We start from the raw sequence: 20668 nt of genomic DNA, 5'->3' as shown, positions 1-20668 counted from the left end.
TAATTTTTTTATTTTTTTTTATTTTTATTTTTTTTTTTACTTGTTTCGATTCATTTTTTACTTTTTCCCCCTCACCTCTAGCCTCCCTGCCAAACTGATTAATGGTGGCGTTGCTGGCATCGTTGGGGTCACTTGCGTGTTTCCCATCGATTTGGTCAAGACCAGACTCCAGAACCAGAGACAAGGCCAGCAAGTCTACAAGAGCATGTAAGGGCTCTCCACTACTTTCCTTTAAACTTCTCAATGCTTCATTCCTGTAACGTTTACATTCTATTTTAATTCACACACACACTATTATTAGATACTCCTGCTTGTTTCATGGCTGTGTCATTCCTCACTTTGATTTGATTAGCCATGCATTGGTAGTTAATCCTAGTGGAATGTGTGATGCATGGTCAGGCATTAGTTTCCGCCTGACATGACTGTTCAGCCGCTATGGTCACTGCAAAGCCTTATAAGGATTGAGGCCACACCATGTCGCATGCCTGATGTAAACATACTGAGCATACCACACGTGGCTTTTGTTGCTAATACAGGGTAATTTGTTAAAGCAGAAGTAGGCTGACCCATGTTAACACAACTCTGTTTGTCCTATAGGATTGACTGCCTCATCAAAACTGTGCGATCTGAGGGATACTTTGGCATGTATAGAGGTAAGATTCACTCTTTTATTTATTCATAAGTGACTTAATGTATAATTATACTCTATTTAGATTAGTATAGCCTCTTACATGGCATGATGGGTACACCTGAATAGACTTGAGGAATCCAGTCCATATGACTTTGGAGAATGAACTAGAATAGCTTGGCTGGTGGTAGTTAAATTCAAACTAATAATTTTTTTTTTGCTATTTGTAGCACTGAAATAGCAATATTTAAGCACTTTCCCAACGTATACAGAATTCTTAGTTCAACTTTAATTTTTTTTTTAACTGTTCAGACTACACGTTGTGTTGGTAAATGGCCACAATGACAGCCTAGAGTAGTACATAACCCTTTATTTTTTAACCCTCTGATGCATGGCGTGCACTTATAGTGGCATTTTAACCATTTATGTCCAAACCACCTTGGGGTGATTTTTATTTGACCTTCAGCCATAATTCTACATGACTGTGCTTATTCTTGACAGCACATCTTGCATAAGTAGCTATAATATTTACCCATTATATTTAACCATTAGCTTATAATGTTAATGGATCAATCTCTCAAAATACTTATTTTAAATTCAAGAAAATAATGTACTCATAAGTAGGACATGGTTTTATGGTGTTTTAAAGTATGAAGAAACTTTTTTTTATTTTAGATTTAATAATGAATGCATCAGAGGGTTACTTTTAAATGAAGCAAATCAAACATGTTGTAATTACTACATTTGGTAGATCGGTTGTTTGGCTTCAGTTATTCAGTAGACCACTATAAGTATCCTTGAAGAGTGTTATCTGTAGAGTTTGGAGGAGATTGGAGTCGGTGTTTTGTGCCGGGTCTCCATTTCTGTGAGGAATGCTGTTGTTTGCATCTGTGTTTTTCATGTTACAGACATGGGTCCCCGCTGGGATAGTGAAGGCTAGCCGATAAGGCGCAGCCACGCTGGAGGCAAATCATTTATCATGGTTCTTACTCACACTGCTCTATTACAATTAGGCACCAATTTTTGTTTTATTTATACATAATTGTTGAATTTTGATATTTACTTTTGTGCTTCTTGTTTCTTTGTTGTTGTTTTTTTCTCCTCCACTTTCTTCACTGTCCTTGCTCTTGTCTCATTCAGTCAGTACTAACCCATCTTGCCATGTTCTGTTAACATCTAGAAAGTTTTGTTGGATATTCATCATCATCACTTACGCTCATTATCTGCTTTGTCTTTTTTTATTATAAATAAATTATAAAAAATTACGTTATTTTTTTACATTATAAATAATATTTGGAGCTGTTGTGACCTCACATCAGATGACTAATATTAAAACTACAGTTTGCACGTGCAACACATCAAAACTACACAAAGCTGTTTTTAATATAAGCAGCTGTTTGGAGAATAGGCTGTATTTCTCTCTGTTGTTTGCAGATTAATCACTGCATAAACAGCACAGCAAAATCTACCTGCTGATACATTTCTCTTCTATTATTTACCGTGATACTGCACAACCCTAATGTCACTCTCTTTCTGGAATGTGCCTGCATTCATTTTTGTTTCACTACATTTATCTGAATATTCTATCCTATTTTTCTGTCCACTCTATTTGTTTATATAACTAGTTAATTTTTTGGTTTTGTTCACATTGTCAAATCCCCCTCCATCATCAGCTCACAGTTCTCTCATAAGCTTTGCTTATATTCTTAGTCTGTTAGTAGCATTTTTATCTGTTTAAATGGTATTTGATAAGGTCATGTTGTAGATTTATCTCTGGTTTGATGGTGGTGGGGAATGTGTATTTGCTGATCTGTGATCAGTTGGGATGTAGTTTTCTTTAACCCTCTGTTTGTTTGTCTTTTAGGCGCTGCGGTTAATCTTACCCTGGTCACTCCTGAGAAGGCCATCAAACTGGCTGCCAATGACTTCTTCCGGTGCCACCTTTCCAAAGATGGGTACGTTAGCTACTGCTGCACTTATTAGTGCTTGTTCAAATGCAGTTCTTATAAAATATACATCTATAATCATGTCCTTGTTTGTTACAGGAGAGGGCTGACTGTATTTAGAGAGATGTTGGCTGGATGTGCTGCGGGCATGTGCCAGGTTATCGTCACTACTCCTATGGAGATGCTGAAAATTCAACTACAGGATGCTGGGAGACTAGGTAGGTTTCCTTTTTGCGCTTAAAGAAGCGATAAAATCTAGCCTATTGAGTATTCTTGATTCTATTGGTCAGTTGTGTCATTTGGCATCAATGTTTGTTGGGGTTGTTTTGCAATATTATGAGTACAGTGTAGTTGTATTACTCACTCAGTCATTTAGCTGTAGTAACAACTTTCCGATCATCTTCACAGCCACTCAGCAGAGAAAACCATGCATCATTCCTCCCAATAGACTGGCGACCACAAACACAGTGTTGAGTCGCTCCTACAATGTGGTGCCCAACACCTCACCTCACCCATCTGCCACCCAGATCGCAAGAGAGTTACTGCACACTCAAGGCATTCAGGGGCTCTACAAAGGCCTTGGTGCAACACTATTGAGGTAATGCGTTGTAAAATTTTTACTGTAACAACACTAAATGCAAACATTCATAGTAATGAGTTTTTTTTCTTTTTCTTTTATTCAGAGATGTACCTTTCTCGGTCATCTACTTCCCTCTCTTTGCAAATTTGAACAAGCTGGGTAAGCCCTCCCCTGATGAGGCTGCACCATTTTATTGGTCATTCATCTCTGGATGTGTCGCAGGCTCCACAGCTGCTGTTGCCGTTAACCCATGTGATGGTAAAAGTTGTTTTTGGTCCTCTTTAGCCCTTTTTCACCTTTACACCTTTTAAAAAATGCATGTTCACCATTTTTTATCTTATTTGGCAGTGGTTAAGACCAGGCTGCAGTCTCTAAGCAAAGGAGCCAACGAGGAAACCTACAGTGGCATAATTGACTGTTTCGGGTAATGCATTAGTCCTATAATGTGTTTTAAATGTTACGATTTAACTGATTTGTAATTCTGGAATGTGAGTATATCATCTACAGTGTGTGACCTTTGCTTGTTTTTTCATTCTTACAGCAAGATCATGAAGCGAGAAGGGCCATCTGCTTTCCTGAAGGGAGCATGCTGCAGGGCTCTAGTCATCGCGCCACTGTTCGGTATCGTACAGGTCATGTACTTCATCGGCGTGGGAGAGTTTATCATGAGCCAGTCCTCCCTAAAGCTAATCTCTGACTGAACAGACCCCAGTACCTCTCAGACTGTGGCAGCTACACAACCAACTGTACATTTACAAGAGAAGATAAACATTAATCAAGATGGTAGAGTTGTCGAGAGAACGACAACTTCTGCTCTGGTTAAGTTACTGTGAGTTTTTTCCAGCCTTACCACATTTCCTCTATGGTTTGTTTACAGGCTTATTTGATGGGCTGTGGCCAGTGTTTTGCGCTTATTGGTAAGGATATGTCTGGAGGAGAGTGCTTGACGTGCTTACGTTTTCTTGAAGCATATGTGAAGGTTTCCCCTCAATGAGGGAGACTGGTGTCACTGTAATGACACTGTTTTTCTTGACACTTTTTTTCAATTCATCTACAAATCTTTTTGTATTACATTTTTTTTTTTCAATTCATTTATTTCTGTGTATTTATGTTCCTGTCACTGTTTTCAGTGTCTAAACAATTGGGTTACTTAATGCTTTTAAAGCTTTCATACCTTGTAACTCTAAATTGTTCATCGTTTTAGGGAATGCCATTGACTTTCATTTCGTTTCATTCCATCAGATGCACATCATGGTCCATTTCAGTTTCTGAGCTGATTTTGGTGAAGGTACACAAGGTGCAGTCTAAAAATGAAGTATGCAATGGCTACCTAAAACAGCCTAACATTTGATGCATATCGTATTTATGCAATTATTTAAGACGTGCGTTTATTTTTCTTTTCTGTTACATGGATCAGCATGTATTACAACTAGCTTCCAGGGATTTCTGATCCCAGAGCGTAGGTCATTATTTTCAGGACATGTGTTTGCCTTAATTAACATGAAAGACAAACTTCACAAAGTTTGAGGGACCTGGCCTTGAGCAAAAGGCTGTATGTTTCAGTGCTGTGATTGTTTGATGACAGTATTAACATCTTCCTACAATGACGCCTCAATGCAACATGTATTAATTTCTGTTTAATGCAATGGTCTAATTCAACATTACAAAAATGAATAAAAATAAATCAAATGTTTATTTGTGAGCGCTGTTTTAATGTTGCTCAGGCTTTCATGCCCTATGACCATAGTTTCTTGTTTCAAAGCCATTTACATGCAACACGATGCTATGAAACGGTTTAAAAAAAAAAAAAACTACTTGACGTTAAGAGCAACTCCAAAAATGTGCATATTGTAATTGCAAACGTTTATGATGCAGCTTCGTCTGTTATAAAGGCACATAGAACAATAAAACTAGTGGGTCACATTCCTGAACAGACCTGCAAAAGCTAGAAAAAGAGGAAATGGTTGAAGATTTACTTCTGACATGTTTTTACAATTTTACAGTGGTATTGTTGATCTCCCTGAAAACTGGGGTTTGAACTTTACAGATTCAAAATCAGCCAAGTAAGGAAAGTAATATGCATTAACCAGATTTTAAAAAAAAAGATTAAACCAGTGACACTTCAAAAAGTCAACATGAATCAAACAATTTTAAGGTTTTTATTGTCTGGAACACGGAGGTTGAAAGTTGAGTTTCCTCCCGTTTTTCAACTCTTGCTATTATTGCTGCAATCGTTATTATATTACTATTAATCAACATTAAATTACTACTGGCAATATTTAAAAAATGTGGCCTACGATAGTAGCCTAAACTGATGGTTTTTTTTGGTTAATATTAACCAATAGCACAGGAGCGAGGTCAAAAAGCTGTTTCAGAGAAAAAGAGCAAGTTAAGTTTTGATAAAATTATGAAGCTAATTGTTTTGTTTGGAAAACCATGCACTGATGAACCTTTCACTATAAAACTTGAAATGTTATGAAATTAAAAGTTCATGTTGACTTTGTTGACTCAATCTGCTTCTCAGCTTCATTTTTCAAAGCAAAATTACAATAACCAAATATTAATAACCAGCAAAACACAAACATATGACCCATTATCTATTAGCACAAAAACCTGGTCTAGTTCACACAATATATAACATTAAAAAAAAACATGAAAAGTAGTCGATCAGTGAGGCAGCAGAGAGCTTATTTACATCAGCAAGTAAATGTCCCGTTCACTGTGAAAGTCTGAACTGAAGGCTCAAGTTTGAAAAAAGCAAGACGTACACTGTGAAGTTTCCCCCTTGTGATGATGGTTCAGTAATAAATAAAGACAAAATAAATGTAAAGGTTAATGCGGTTACAGTAGCAGTCCATGCAGTGGAGGTCATCATCAAACAATGCAAGTAACAGAAAAGACAGAAACAATCAGAGATAGAACGCTGTTCACAAAACAGTACCACAAGACCCACACTGCCTCATGGGAGCTCCTCCACCCGTTTCCCGAGCCTGAATGTGATGGTCTGATGAGGTCAAAGACGGCGGGCTTTGAAACAGTCCAACTGGGTGAGAGGGGAACCGCGAGGAACCTAAATAACTTCTCTGCTGTTCCGAATGGCGCAGCATAGAACCATGCTGAAGATCATGCCAATTATCTGCCAAAACAGAGAGGGAATGTTCAAATGTTAAATATGACAAATATAGGCTACAGTGTTCCCAAAAAGCATTTGAACACTTAAGCCACATGTACATATGAAGGTCACTGCATTATAAAATATAAAATCAAGTATCATTAATATTAAAGATAACATGCACATTTTGTATATACTTTTCCACAAATATATATACACACACACTTAAGATACTAAGATATAATATCCTTTAACATCTTAATTTTCTGTAAAGCTGCTCTGAAACAATGCACTGTGAAAATCACCATACAAATACATTTGACCAGACTTTTCAAGCACATTTCACAAAAAGAAGTTTGTATGCATTTTGTTACCATAATTCCAGCAATGCCGATGCCAACATATCCGATTATGAAGAGTTTTTCGTTAAAGAAGTCTTCTATAGCTGTGTTACAATCCTTGAAAATATTTCAAAAGAACATTAGTTGAGTGTGGCAAACTGATGTAGTGTAATAATGTTACAACAACAGCATACATACACAACATCGGTTCAGTTCTACTGATTAGAAAATGAATAGCTCTGGCTCTGAAATCTGATTGGATGAACCACTATCAAAGATAGCAGAGATATGCATGTTTTATAACCAACAATTGTAATTGATTATTGAATTGCTTATTTAGGAATTGAACTATGTACAAATCATTGTTATGCACAACCGTGTTTCCTGCCAAATTATGCAGATATGGGCACTGACTATTTTATGATTGTTTAAATTAAAATAAAAAAAGAAAATAATGAGCGATTTGACTGCACACCAAATAACACCTTGTTTTTAAGTTAATTTTTGCAAGCAGTCAGTGAGACTTTTACATTGTCACAAAAGATTTGTTTCAAATAAATGCTGTTCTTTTAAACTTTCCACTCATCAAATAATCCTGAAAAAAATGTATTCCGGTTTCCATAAAAATATTAAGCAGCACCACTGTTTTCAACATTTCTTAAGCAGCAAATCGGCATATTAAAATGACTTCTGAAAAGTCATGTGACACTGAAGACTGGAGTAATGATGCTGAAAATTCAGTTTGCGTCAAGAATGAATTACATTTGAAAATATTTTAAAATAGAAAGCACGTATTTTAAATGGTAAAAATATTTCACAATATTGCTATATTTTATATCACACACACACACACAGGGCTGCAGCTAATAGTTGTGGTGCACAAAATATATTTTAATAGTTAATTTCAATCCTCTTTAGCCATTGTAAACACTGTGTAAACATGCTGCTGCGGTTTGGTTTTCTCTAATGTGCTTTGCTGATTGGGATCAACTGACAGCAGGAACTTGACAACTGAAGCACAATGTGACATCATGTTTCTCAGCCGATCAATGTGTCTTCCCGCCTGCTATAAATAAAAAAAAACTGGCGCCTTTGTGCCCCTGTGGGCTTATCGGATCAAGTGACTCATGGGACATCTTGCCACTGTCTGCTTCATTTCTCTCTCTAAGCCCCTCTTACCTCCTCACTCCACTGTTCTGTGTCCCGCACCCCTCCCTCCCTCGCTCCCTTATACACCGTGCAGAACAACATGGCGCCATCTAAGGGCCTGTGTCAGAACTACTCATCACTTCAGTCTGAAACATGTCCTGCTTGTGAGTCAAAACAGCACTAAAAAGCTTTGTGCCTGGTTGACACACAATGGCTTGTGCTGCAAATATACATGGGGGAAAACGGCTAAAATTTTCTTTCTCTGGACAAAAAAATACATATTTACTTTTTAAACAAAATAAGCTTCATGGCCTATAAAGACACAATTATGGATGTCACTAACAATTATCGTGGTAATCGAGTAATTGGTTGATTATTCTGACGATTAATCGAGTAATCAGATTATTTTTTTGGTGGTAATAAAAATAAACCTAAGTGAACAATAGACTTTAAAATGACTTAAAATACATATATAATAGCAATGAGGCAATAATAATTTGTTCAAATAAGACATCAAGATGTAAGATATAAGCATATCAAAAGCAAGTAATCATATGGTTTTAATGAAAAAAAAAAACAGTTAAAATACATAATATAATAAAACATAATTATAACTTATGGGCATTATGTATTATATCAAATGCCTGCAGAGGGCGCCAACAGCCTCACAAATGTCTTTACACTTTACAGTGCGATCTAATCCTTGTTTGATATTGACCAAACAACATATAATTCAAATGTCCACTTAATCTTTAATATTTGGCCACTTATTTATTATAGAAATGAAACAGCCACTGTCCTTTCTTGAACAAGAACGTGGACATCAGAACATGCAAACTCAGTGCGAGGGTGCGTGATGAACAGTTCGCATATTGAGAAAGATGTTGGCATAGGTTTATAAATGATTTACCTTATAAATCTGATAAGATGCTGCACATTGTTCCCAGATGAACATTATAAGCAACTCAGACTCACAGCATTTGCAGAGATTTGTTTGAGACGCTTTATGCATGTAAATAATACCTGTTTGTGTGGAGCAGCATTTACTGTGAGCCGCTCGGAGATGCACGTAACCTACACGCGTATAAATAAAGCGCATATTAAATCAGCAGTATGCTTTCTTATGATTTTTAATATTTCATGCAGCTTTAGAAAACGGTCTAATAATGCTTTTCATGGATTCTCGTCCGTGGAATGTGCCACACATTTTACCGGTTAAACGACACGGGCAAAATGCAGTCGAGGATTTATTATAATCGAGTGCTCGAATTTAATCGAAGAATCGTAGACAGCCCTAGACGTAATTATGGATGAAAAACTTCTCAGATGACCTGCCTTTGGATCATGTGTCAAAAGGAAATTTAAGGCTTTGAATTATGACTCCCTTCAACTAACTCAAGAGATTCCTTCAGATCTGTGTTCAAATACATATTTCAAAAACAGATGGTGCATTTGAACATACAGTGACAGGACTTTCAGCAATGCACAGTCCAGAAGACGGAGAGGACTCAGACCCGCAGCATTCAAGCTGTGAAAGAAGAACAAAAATGTCAGAAGATGATGACGATACTGCCACTATAGCCACAGATCATTTACTAACTGCCTGTAAAACAAAAGCTCGCCTTACCACATTGTGATACATGGATACAATAGCAGTCCCATTGCCATTTTCCATAGAAGACTGGTAATAGTTTTGGACATCTTGAATGATCTAGAAACATGTGAGAGTATCTGATCATATCACATCATTAGATTACAGATGTTCATATTTACGTTCAATAAAATGATTGATACAGTGTGTGACATACCTTATCCTTATTTAGAAAGCCAAAGACTCCAGCAGCAACCTCTGCGCCAAAAATTACAAGAAGGCAAGCGAAGAACTAGACAACAAAGAGACTTCACTTTAGTTTGTCAATACTAATTGCAAATCAACAGTATTATATCACAGGATATCAATAGGGTTATTACTTATTTTATTTTATAATTTTAACTGATGGGCTGTGCACAATCAGACCAGAAACATGTATTGAGAAAGTAAACAGGGTCCATTTTAGGGACGTAACAATTCACTCAACTCACAATGCGATAGGATTCACGATACTGATTTCATGAGGTTTTTTTTTTTTTTTTTACAAAATGAGATTTAATACCGTTTATAAATGAAAAGGAGTCCAATAACTAAACTGATCCCAATTAAAAAAAAATAAAAATACAAATACAAATAAATATCTTCATATAAACAAACTAAGGCTTAGCCTGTGCTCTTTCCAATAAAATCTAGCAGAGCCTAAGGTCCGTTTTATTCTTGAAGAAATCACAAAAGTGGTGCTTTAAAGCAGTCACAACAATCAGTGTGCATGTAGGCTGTAGATGGGGATGGTGGAACAGTGTTTTGTTCATTTACTGTTGCGTAGTTCTTACTCACCGATCCCAGAAGACACTGCGACTCCCTCACGGCCCCGAAGCAGCCGAAGAACCCCACCAACATCATGACGCCTCCCGCTCCGATCAGGATGTACACCGCTGAGGAGAAGCCAGGAGTATAGTGTAATGTTTAGAGTTAGTCTATTGAAAGTCGAACTTCAGTCCACAAACATCCCAGCATGCAGTTCACTGTATGACCAGATGATGGCAGAACATGAAAAGACCTGTGTAATGAAATCATCTGTTCATTTTCAACTGTAAAATGTGAGTATGTGGATGTCAAATGTGGATATAGTGGTTTTCAACCAAAGGGCAAATAAATGAAAATAATATTTTCTATTTATGTTTAGCTCTAAGCTCTAAGATGCAAATTAGCATATGCTATATTCTCTATGTACAATGGATATTTTTCAGCTTTTCGGCTGGATTCATGTTCTTTGTACTGTCCCTATCTATCTATCTATCTATCTATCTATCTATCTATCTATCTATCTGTCAGTCCACTCATCTATCTATCTATCTATCTATCTAAATATTAAATAAATAAAAAAATTAATTAATTAAATATTTTATTTTCATGTAAAAACTGCTGAGAAAATTCTATTTGTGAGTACAAATAATTACAGTGTTATTTTATTATTATTTATATACTATAATAGTTTTCTATTAATATTTTGAATTAGTATTTATTGTCATATTTTCAGATTTCAAATAAAATTAAATTTTTTGTACGTTTTTTTTAATGTACTTTTGTAATTTTTTTTCTGGGTTTTTAAAAAATTACTATTTAGGTTTAATTTATTTTTATTTCAGTTTTATTTTTAGTTCAGTTTTAGTTTTTATTCATTTACAGTTAGTTATCTTAGCGCTTCAACACCAAGGCTACTTTTTTTTTTGTTTTTCATCTAATATTTATATTTTATTTTATTTCAGCCTCATTTCAATTAACAAAAATGTTTATAATATTTTTATTTTTAGTTAACATTAACAATCCTACATTCATTGGTCATAAAGAGTACTTTATGTAATTATTTTAATTTTATTTATGTATGATTATGATTTTAATATATTGCCATTTCTAGTTTCTGTGAATAAAAAATGAATCTGTGAATAAAAAATGAAAACAAGCAGCTTATTCATTACCTTAAAGGATGAAAAAAATGGCTGATATAGAGAACTATTAGGTAAAAGACATGAACAAACCTTTATTATTAAACTTCGATGTGCAATCTAGTTCTCTCTGTTACTTTGCAGTTTTCTAGGATCACTGATGTAAAACCAGTCTATCTCAGCATTCTCACTTCATGATGGTTTATGAATGTGGACCCAGGTGTATTTTTAGATGATTGAGAATGAAAGCAGCTGATTCTAATTGTATAAAGGTTCTGTGGGCATTTCTTGACAGACGGTCAAAATCAAAATCACCCTTATGTGTTACGGTACTTTCCCACGCAATGCAAACTACAATCCCACGCAAAAGCACAAGGCATAAAATCACACTGCAATTCTTGTGTTTTGCATCTTGTATGCAGAGAAGTTTGAGACTGTGTGAAATGTGTCTCCTCACGTGTCTCCAACAAGCAGCGTGTCAAAGGCCTCGGCTCAACAGAAACAAACAGTCTTTGTGTGCACAACACACACAGACACCACAAGCTCAACCAGTGCCCTGAGACCATAATCGTATTTACCGGAGAGATTTTTTCCCCCCAAACCAGTTAAGCACAAATTTCATTGGTCATCTCAATCACAGTCTGTTAACAGTCTCAATTTACTGTTAACATCCACTTGATGCTCTAAGAAATGATGAATTATGCAGCTATACAACATCCCAGGAACAAAAGACCAGTTTATTAAAAAAACACAAAAAACATTATTGTTGTTATTTAATTTTGTTGTTACTTTATATTATTATATTAATGCAAAGATTTATTGGTTGTTATTATTTTCTTGTCATTATTAATAAAATATTCATAATTTATGTTGTTTTATTACTCTGCTAATCAAAAATGTTTTGCAAAATAGTAAAAAAAAAATTGCAATAATTGATTAAATTATTATTGTTAGGATGCAAAAATTTAATTATATTTGTGCTAAACTTAGCACAGATATAATGTATTAATAATAGTAATAATGATGATGACGATAATAATCCTCATCACTGTCATCATCATTATTAGTATTCCATTATATTTATGCAAAGTTGTTGTATAGGCTAATAGTTAAAAATGAATATTCATTTTTGTTTTGGGCTTTGTAATTGTTAAGCTACACATTTTTCACTTGAGAATGAATGGCTGTTATTTAATAAGTTAATTAAGTATACAAAGAAAACATTATAGAAGTTACTTGAGAATATCATTGCTGGGTGCTTTTCTTTAGAGACCCACCAAATGTATATCTTTAGACCTGAAAACCGACAAACAAAACACTCCCTAGTCATGCCCTGACACAACACTTTAGCATTGTGTCGATGCCACTCTAATTTTCTTCAGAAAATGTAAAGCTGTAGTTAAAGACATAACATTTCAGATCTATTCTGGACATTCATGATTACAGGATCTTCATGATCTTCTTGTCATTCTCCTCTTCTTGCCAGGTAACTCACCATAGCAACAATTCAGTCACCCCAGACGCAGGGCGCTTACACGTCTGTGTGCCACAGTCACTCGAGACGCCGTTGCTAGGATGGAGCAATCTCCCTCGCGAGCAACTGCTTTCCCTCGCCGCCAACTCAGAGCCACTTTAGACAAGCTAGGGCCAAACTAATTAATGGAAAAAAGATCAACTAGAGCAAAATCAGAGGGCCTAAATATACTACAATCCCTGTCGTTTAACAGCCAGCAGTATGTAGCGTTTCAAACATGTTTACACCCTTAAACACAGGTTTACATTTCAGATATGACATTTCCATCCTCCAAGGAGACAAGAAGACCAGACGGCTTTCCAAAAAGCACAGCACTGGAGCTTTACTGAGGTTTTATTAAGGCTCAGGGAAGATACTCGTCACAACACACAATAATTAATCCCCGAGGGAGAAAATAATGTTGTTTTCGAGGACAGGACAAAGGAGATTTGACACGAGTCCTCTGTGAGTTCAGCAAGCTAAAAACACCAAGCCCTCACTACTCGACTTCCTAATTGCCGAATGGATGGAAAACATGCTGGCATTTCATATAAACAGCCCTCCTGCCCTCCTTATAACACAAACACTGAACATCTCTAAATGGGCAGAGATCTAAACATGCCAGGACTCAGGCAATTCAGTTGCTCATGACTTGAGAGCACGGAAAATGGGCAATTGTTGTTTAGCAATGACGCCAGAACAAGAAAAGCAAAAAGATGAGCACATGGAAAGCTTTGACTCATCTGTAAAGATGTTTACTGGAAGATCACAGGCTGTCAGCTTTCAACTGTTATTGTAAAATTGATTGTTCCAGTCATTGTTGCTAAAATGCATAATATAGCAACAGATATGATGCAATGCTGCTATATAAAAAACAAAATACAGAGGCAAACTATTAACTTTAGCACTAGGCAGAAATATATGACTTCATTGTCTAGCAGAAGGATGACACTTATTTAATTAATATTTTAACGTCTGCGATATATTGGTATCTTATTGGTTAAATAGAATTAGACCAAAATGCATTTTGTTGGGTCTTATTTCACTTACACTATTAAAAAAAATAACAAAAGTAAAATACAAAATTTAATTACAGACATATGTGCCTATATTTAAATTGAGTAAATCTTCACAAATACAGATTAAACTGTTGCACCAGCAAGACTTAGTTTCTAATATTATACTACTTCAAAAACAGGAAAAAAAAAATGCTTTAATGTTAGGTTTTTACCTCACTTAAACGCAATCATCCGTTGTATCACAATCTAACACCACTTCTGTGGCTAAAATAAGTGCAATTTGTATCTGGTAAATATTGCGTTTCACATGATACCCAAATCTACATCTAAAATGTATTTAGTTAAATAAGAAGTCTGAGTTATGCTGTGTTTAATATGTAAATAAAAGATCCCAGTGTTAACTATTCAAATATCAAATTAAAATAATAATGTATAAATAATAGAGGTGTAGCGATACACGTATTCGTATTGAACCATTCGGTACGAGACTTTCGGTTTGGTACGCATTACAAACCGAACAATTCGTTGGAGTAATTCTATTAAATTTGGGGGAAAAAAGAGCTTAAAGTGTGTGAAATATAATGTACTCCAGGTTGTGACGGTGAGGTAGTTCGTTAGAGTTTTCCCTCTTTTCCTCACTTTCATTCGCTTTTAAATAGCTTGTAAATGCTTATGCGCATTTTACTTTCACTTTCGAACTAGCTGCATTTTGGGGTCAATTGATTGAATTGACAACATCAAAAGAGTACGACAAACTCACTTACATTAAACATAGAATGTTTAATTTATTAACAAAACGAATACAAATACAAATTAGATAAACGGCAAAAGTCAAAAGGCCTTCCAAAGTCTAAAATATTTTTAAGATCATATGATACTAGTCTTAATAATAAAAAATAAATATATTTTAATAATAAAAATAAATAAAAATCAAGGAAATTTGTCTGGCATTTCTTTGTTTTTGCTGTATCGAAAACATACCAAACCATGACACCCCTGTGTCGTATCGAACCGAACCTTGAATTTTGTGAACCGCTACACCCTAATAAATAATGTTTTAAAAATAAAATGTATAGTTTAAAAAGCAGACGCACACATCTGTATATTATTTTGTTGTATTTTGTTGAATTCTCCATCTTGCTTCCTGTTTTTGTCGCTACGCATCTGCTCCATTAGCTTCATAGCACATAGTTGTTTGCCAAGTGATACATCTTCCGTTTCTGGGTAGAAACTGTTTGTTCCAAGTATAAGTATATTGCCAAGAAATGCTTGTTATCTTGTGTATCAGCGATGGATCCACAGAGCTTCTCTCACTTCTCCTTTTTCATATTATTGAAACATTTCTGCTTAAGATTATAGCAGTGCTGATTAACCTAACTGCTCAGTTTCTGGGTATCTGAGCATATGATGTCAAGACTTAATGACCCAGTATTGCAATTTGCTTCATAATCATTGTGGTTAGCACTTGCAAAGTAGTAGTTTGTCCATTATGAGCGCTTAAATGCAGCTCAGGACCGCAGTCTAGTCACCAGAGGCCAATATACATCATCTCACTGCTACCACGAGCAGAAAAAACATCAGGATGCCGGATTATAAATGAGCAAATAACTATCCTTAAACACTATTTTACAACTAGTGACCACTAACCTTTTTAAATAAACAAATTACTGCTTCAGTCCTCTACAAGACCAATGAACCAATATCAGATACGCCATTACAGAGGCCATTAGGGCTCCATGACGCAGATGGGAAATTTCAGCCTGAAATTGCCGTTGAAGCCCGATTATAGTGTGAAGCCCGTTGAAGTTAATAGTGTGTTGGTGTTGTGCTTGTATGAATGAAACTGCAATGTATGGGTTTCCTTATGACGGTTTCTGTGCTTTGTGATTGATAATATAGATAAAGTACCATGGTAGAACTAATAAATGCCAGATGATCATAACAACACATATCCCATTATGTAGTGCATATTGGCAAATTTAGCATGTTCAAGCAAAAAAAAGGGAAGTATTTAATGATTATTCAGCGTCTGTCTGATATATTGCACACACAAAAAATAAGTTTTTCTCAATCTTGTGAGCTCTTGGATGGCTTTATGCAACATCCAGAAGGCAGGGTACAAAGGTTACATGTTTACAAAGTATTTTGTTCTGTTTTTCAGTTGTGATTGTTAACTAAACCTATGTAAAATCATTTTTGGAAACTGAACAAATAAAATAAAATAAAATATTACATGAAACAGTTAAACTTACAATGAGAATTAAAAATGTTGTCTTGGCATCTAACTCGAAGCGTAAGGTTAAATAAGCTTAAGTACTAAAATTACTAAAACAGAAACTGAAATAAAAAAAAAAAGTAGCTATAATAATAAAAATGACAAATGCACATACATAGCAAAATTACTGAAATAGTAAATAATCCTGGCCAACACTACTGTGCAATTATTTTTCTTGCATGTTTTTTTTTTCTCTATGTCAGTCTATTATTGTGGTATAAACGGTTTTAAATAAACCCATTCCTAAATGATGAAGAAAAAGAAAGGAATCTTTGTTTGGTCATTTTATATGTCTGTCACATGGCCTTTTTTTTTTTTTTTTTTACAGTTTCTCTCATTCACAGATATACACATGGCCCATTTCCTCCCCAAATAACCCCTGCAAGTCTGCATTCCTGACACTATATTATGGCTTAGGTTTATACAGTTTATGAAACCTACAAAAGCTGTAATGTAAACATTTGACGTGGGCTTTAACGTTCTTTTCCAACTCACCAATGAAGAAGTGCTCAGGGGCATCATTTTCGGCTAAGAGGTTGGCCGTGTCTGGGTCAAACCTCAACCATAATCCCACAGCCAACACCAGTGAGCCCGACAGCTGCAAACAAGAGTGAAACAAATCAGAAACATGTAGGGAAAAATCACCACTTCATTAGATCAGTGTTAACAAGTGGAAAAAACTGTTTGTGTGACATTTGCTGGTTTACTCCATGTCACTGATTTCACATTCTGCAAAGGTCTATTTAAGTACAAACACACGAATGCTGGGTTTGACTTTGAGAACAAGATACTTTGTATTTTGCCCATCACCGTAACTTGAGGGATGACCTTGACTAAAATAGAGTATTGATTGAAATTCTGTAAGATAAAGTTCTTTATTGTGATACTAGAAACAATCATTTGTCCATCTGAAAGGACACCAGAAAGTCCTTTTGCCTCCTAGTTATCAAGTCAAAGGGAAACATACATTTATATTTACAAATATTTATCCTTTCCAGTAAGACTACAGTTCATGTTAGCTCAGTTAAATCAGTCTCAATCTGCAATGTTACATTTGTGAATTCATAATGATAAAAAGTTGAAATCATGACAAAAACTGAAAATAATATTCAGAGAAATGTCTGAATTTTATGACATAATTACCTTTATCTCATAATTTTAACTTTTGATGTCAAAATTATGAGATAGAAATGTATGATATTAAAAGTCAAAATCATTGTAAAAAATAAAAAAAAAACATAAAAACATAAAACGTCTCATAATTTTGTCTTTTAATACCATAACTGACTTGCATCTCATAATTTCTTGTCTTGTTTTGTGAAATGGCAAATAATAATATGTAAAAATACTAAAAACACAAAGTTATAATTATGATAAAAAGTTGAAATTATGACAAAAACTTAAAATTATGTGATAAAGTCGCATTTATGACATTAAAGATTTCTGTCATAATCTATTAATTTTTACATTTAAAAAATGTAAAAGAAAAAATGTCATGACCTTTCATGTTAAAAATTGTCCTTTATGTTATGACTTTCAAATAATTTTTACTTTTAATGTCATAACTGACTTTTTATGACATAATTCTACATTTTTGTCATAATTTTGTATTTTTATGTCAATTCTTTTAATGTCCCATGACTTTTTATGTTAGAATTCGTTTTAGAATTCATAGAGTTTTATCTCATAATTATGTCTTAGTATCTCAATTTTTACTTTATGTCATAATTCCGATTTAACAAAGCATTTGGTGGGAATGGGATTCAATAGAGCAGGTGATAATTGTAAAGGCAATTCAGAAAATTTTTTTGAGAAAAGGTTTAGCATCAAGCATGTTGTTTTAGTGTAATTTGAGCATCTAAATAGTTTTAGGGCCACTGTATGTCTCCTATGGTGCCCATCTCTATGATCAACAGACAGGCTGTGCCAGTCTGACAGGCTTGTCCTGCTGGCATTCATATCCCCCGGTGCCATCCCCTGCCCCCTCATGCCCACCCGATGCAACACCAGGACATAAAACGGCACAGGACAACGACCCACTTCTTTTTTTGCCTGCCCTCTCAAAGACAAAGGCCTTGCTGTCCAGCGCAGTGAGACCACTCTACAGATAACCAATGACTGACGCCACTGTCCTACATTACATCTTACACTAACAGTTTAAGCCAATCTAATGTGACTATTAGCGCAGTAACAAAATCACAGTGTGATGAGGAGAAGGAGGAGTTACATGTGCTCTTTAAACGGTTCCTATGACTTTTGTGTGAATTCAAACAACCAAGACTGAAGACTGAAGAGAGATTTTAAAATAACTTCTTTCACATCAGCTTCAAATGGAAAATAAAATGCAGGAAATTATGCTTTATCTGATGCAGTGTTGTTGTAAACTAAAACAGAAATGAAGCTATCATAAAAACTTTAAATAATTCATTAGAAACTAAAATGAAAGAAATTAAAGAGAAGAAATGAAAGAAATGCTGCCTGGGCAACTAGCTGAAATAAAATAAGTTGAAGTTGAAGTACTAAAATGACTGAAATGAAAAATTAAACAAAATAAAATTTATATAGAAATATAAAAAAACGAGAAAAAAATCCTAATAAACATGGCAAAAGCACATGACAAAATTACTACAATTTTACATTTACATTTACATTTACATTTAGTCATTTTGCAGATGCTTTTATCCAAAGCGACTTACAATTGGGGGATACATAAAGCGATTCTTCTTAAAGAGGCAAACAGATACAGGAAGTGCTTGTAATACCAAGTTTCTAGACATTGTTCAAATAAGTACAAGCTAGAAAGAGAAGGAATAAATAAAGAGAGAGAATTATTATTTTTTTTTTATAATGATGATGATGAAGTCAAGTAGCTTCGAAAGAGATGAGTTTTCAGCTGTCGCTTGAAAATTGTCAGGGATTTAAAAAATTTTTTTTTTAATTTGACAAATTTTAAAAAACTGAAACTGAAAATTTAACTTTTTAAAAAATATTAATAAATACTACAACAGTGCATAAATAATACTAAAATAACAAATCCAATCTAATTAAAAGATCTGCTGGCTTATGTATACATTTAGACAACATTATAATTTTTAGGGATGCACCGATACCGATACTGGTATCGGGCCCAATACTGAGCTCCTGTACTCGTACTCATACTCGTTAAAATGCCCCGATACCAAACGTCGATACCACACAGCATGTGATAATAAGTGCCATATTCAGACAAAGAACTACCACAACAGACAGCAGAATGGAGTTATTAGATATTAAAGATGTCTACGAAGTATATGTATGCAATGAATATAAAACATTCAGTATTAATGCCTGTATAGCTGATTTGCGCCAGCTGGTAAGCAAATCACGCTGAGTGGATTGAGCGTGCGGCGGTGCGAGTGTTTCTGCATTATATGAGTGGCTTTGGAAAATAAATCGATGCACGTTTCAGATGAAAAAAACGCGACTTCTATTTATGAAAATATCACAGTTAGGAGATTTATAGCGGACTATATGCTGTCATTAAGGCTAAGGGTCAGCCGACAAAGTATTGATAGTTGTGTAAATACTGACAGCTGTATTAATAATTTTTGATTTATTGTAATCCATTATATATCTTTCTATCAAAGTTATCTGACATTATCAAGCTGAATTTGTTCTGACACAGTTTACCTCTGAGTTCTTGTCATATTTTATTACCATTTTCTAAACTATAGCGAATAAACTGTGATAATGTGAGAAATGTTGAAGGTGTCTGAATAAATTTTGGTTTGACTGTATCTATTTGATAAATGAAGTTAACCAACTAACATTATACATACTCATTTGGTTTCTGTAACCGATATTGTAAAAATGTACAAATGCAATGAAAATATTGGTATCGGTACTCGGTATCGGCAAGTACCAAAAATAAAAGTATCGGTATCGGGCGAGTACTGGAAAAAGTGGTATCGGTGCATCCCTAATAATTTTTTATAATTTTATTATCAATTATTTACATTACATTTTATCCATCAATAATAATGCATATGTATCCAAATAATGCATTCCTGTAGCTCAAAGATGGCACTAGCAACACCAAAGTCATGGGTTTGATTCTCAGGGAATGCGAGAACTGATCAAATATAAACCTTCAATGCTACGTAAGTCAAATGTACTATTTCTTTACCATAAAACACAAAAGCACAGTGTGTCTATGCTCCATTTTTTTTCATACAACAAAACAGAAAGGTGATTTATACTGCCAAGCTACAAAAAGGATAAAAAGCACCAATAAAATATAAAAACAGTCGTAATTTTAAGTATTGTTCTCTAATAGACTTTGAGTGTACATACATAACGTCTCAGGTTACTTATGTAACCATGGTTCCCTGAGTAGGGAACGAGACACTGCGTCCTCTAGGGGTCACTATGGGGGAACGCCTCGTCGTGACCCGTGTCTGAAGCATACATTGAAAAAACACCAACTCGTTGGCCGGCGACAGCCATGACGTCGCTACCGGTGCGACTATAGTATAAATAGGCGCCGGGAGCACACATCATTCTCTTCTTCGTCTTCATTGACTGTTTTG

General features: G+C 34.9%; 2 protein-coding genes across 2 annotated transcripts in view; one reads left to right on the top strand and one right to left on the bottom strand.

Annotated features, from left to right (window-relative positions):
• The window catches only part of LOC107666100 (mitochondrial glutamate carrier 1-like), a 9200-nt gene extending 4250 nt beyond the window's left edge, over window positions 1-4950 (top strand). Inside the window, exons 3-10 of the mRNA XM_016457240.1 lie at window positions 82-207; window positions 598-653; window positions 2493-2583; window positions 2674-2792; window positions 2983-3172; window positions 3258-3412; window positions 3503-3578; window positions 3696-4950. Coding sequence (XP_016312726.1) covers window positions 82-207; window positions 598-653; window positions 2493-2583; window positions 2674-2792; window positions 2983-3172; window positions 3258-3412; window positions 3503-3578; window positions 3696-3855 — 973 coding nt within the window. The 3' untranslated portion in view covers window positions 3856-4950. The remainder of the gene's footprint in view (window positions 1-81; window positions 208-597; window positions 654-2492; window positions 2584-2673; window positions 2793-2982; window positions 3173-3257; window positions 3413-3502; window positions 3579-3695) is intronic.
• An 848-nt stretch (window positions 4951-5798) lies between these two features.
• tspan2a (tetraspanin 2a) overlaps window positions 5799-20668 on the bottom strand; it is a 34252-nt gene continuing 19382 nt past the window's right edge. The window contains exons 2-8 of the mRNA XM_016457241.1: window positions 16596-16698; window positions 10185-10282; window positions 9565-9639; window positions 9384-9467; window positions 9219-9284; window positions 6641-6724; window positions 5799-6290 (exon numbers count right to left, since the gene is read on the bottom strand). Of these exons, the coding sequence (XP_016312727.1) occupies window positions 6225-6290; window positions 6641-6724; window positions 9219-9284; window positions 9384-9467; window positions 9565-9639; window positions 10185-10282; window positions 16596-16698 (576 nt within the window). The 3' untranslated portion in view covers window positions 5799-6224. The remainder of the gene's footprint in view (window positions 6291-6640; window positions 6725-9218; window positions 9285-9383; window positions 9468-9564; window positions 9640-10184; window positions 10283-16595; window positions 16699-20668) is intronic.

This window comes from Sinocyclocheilus anshuiensis, unplaced genomic scaffold (genome assembly GCF_001515605.1).
Source record: "Sinocyclocheilus anshuiensis isolate Anshui unplaced genomic scaffold, SAMN03320099.WGS_v1.1 scaffold447, whole genome shotgun sequence".
Lineage (NCBI taxonomy): Eukaryota > Metazoa > Chordata > Actinopteri > Cypriniformes > Cyprinidae > Sinocyclocheilus > Sinocyclocheilus anshuiensis.
Note: the sequence above shows the minus strand (reverse complement) of the source record. Positions and strands in the feature narration are given on the sequence as shown.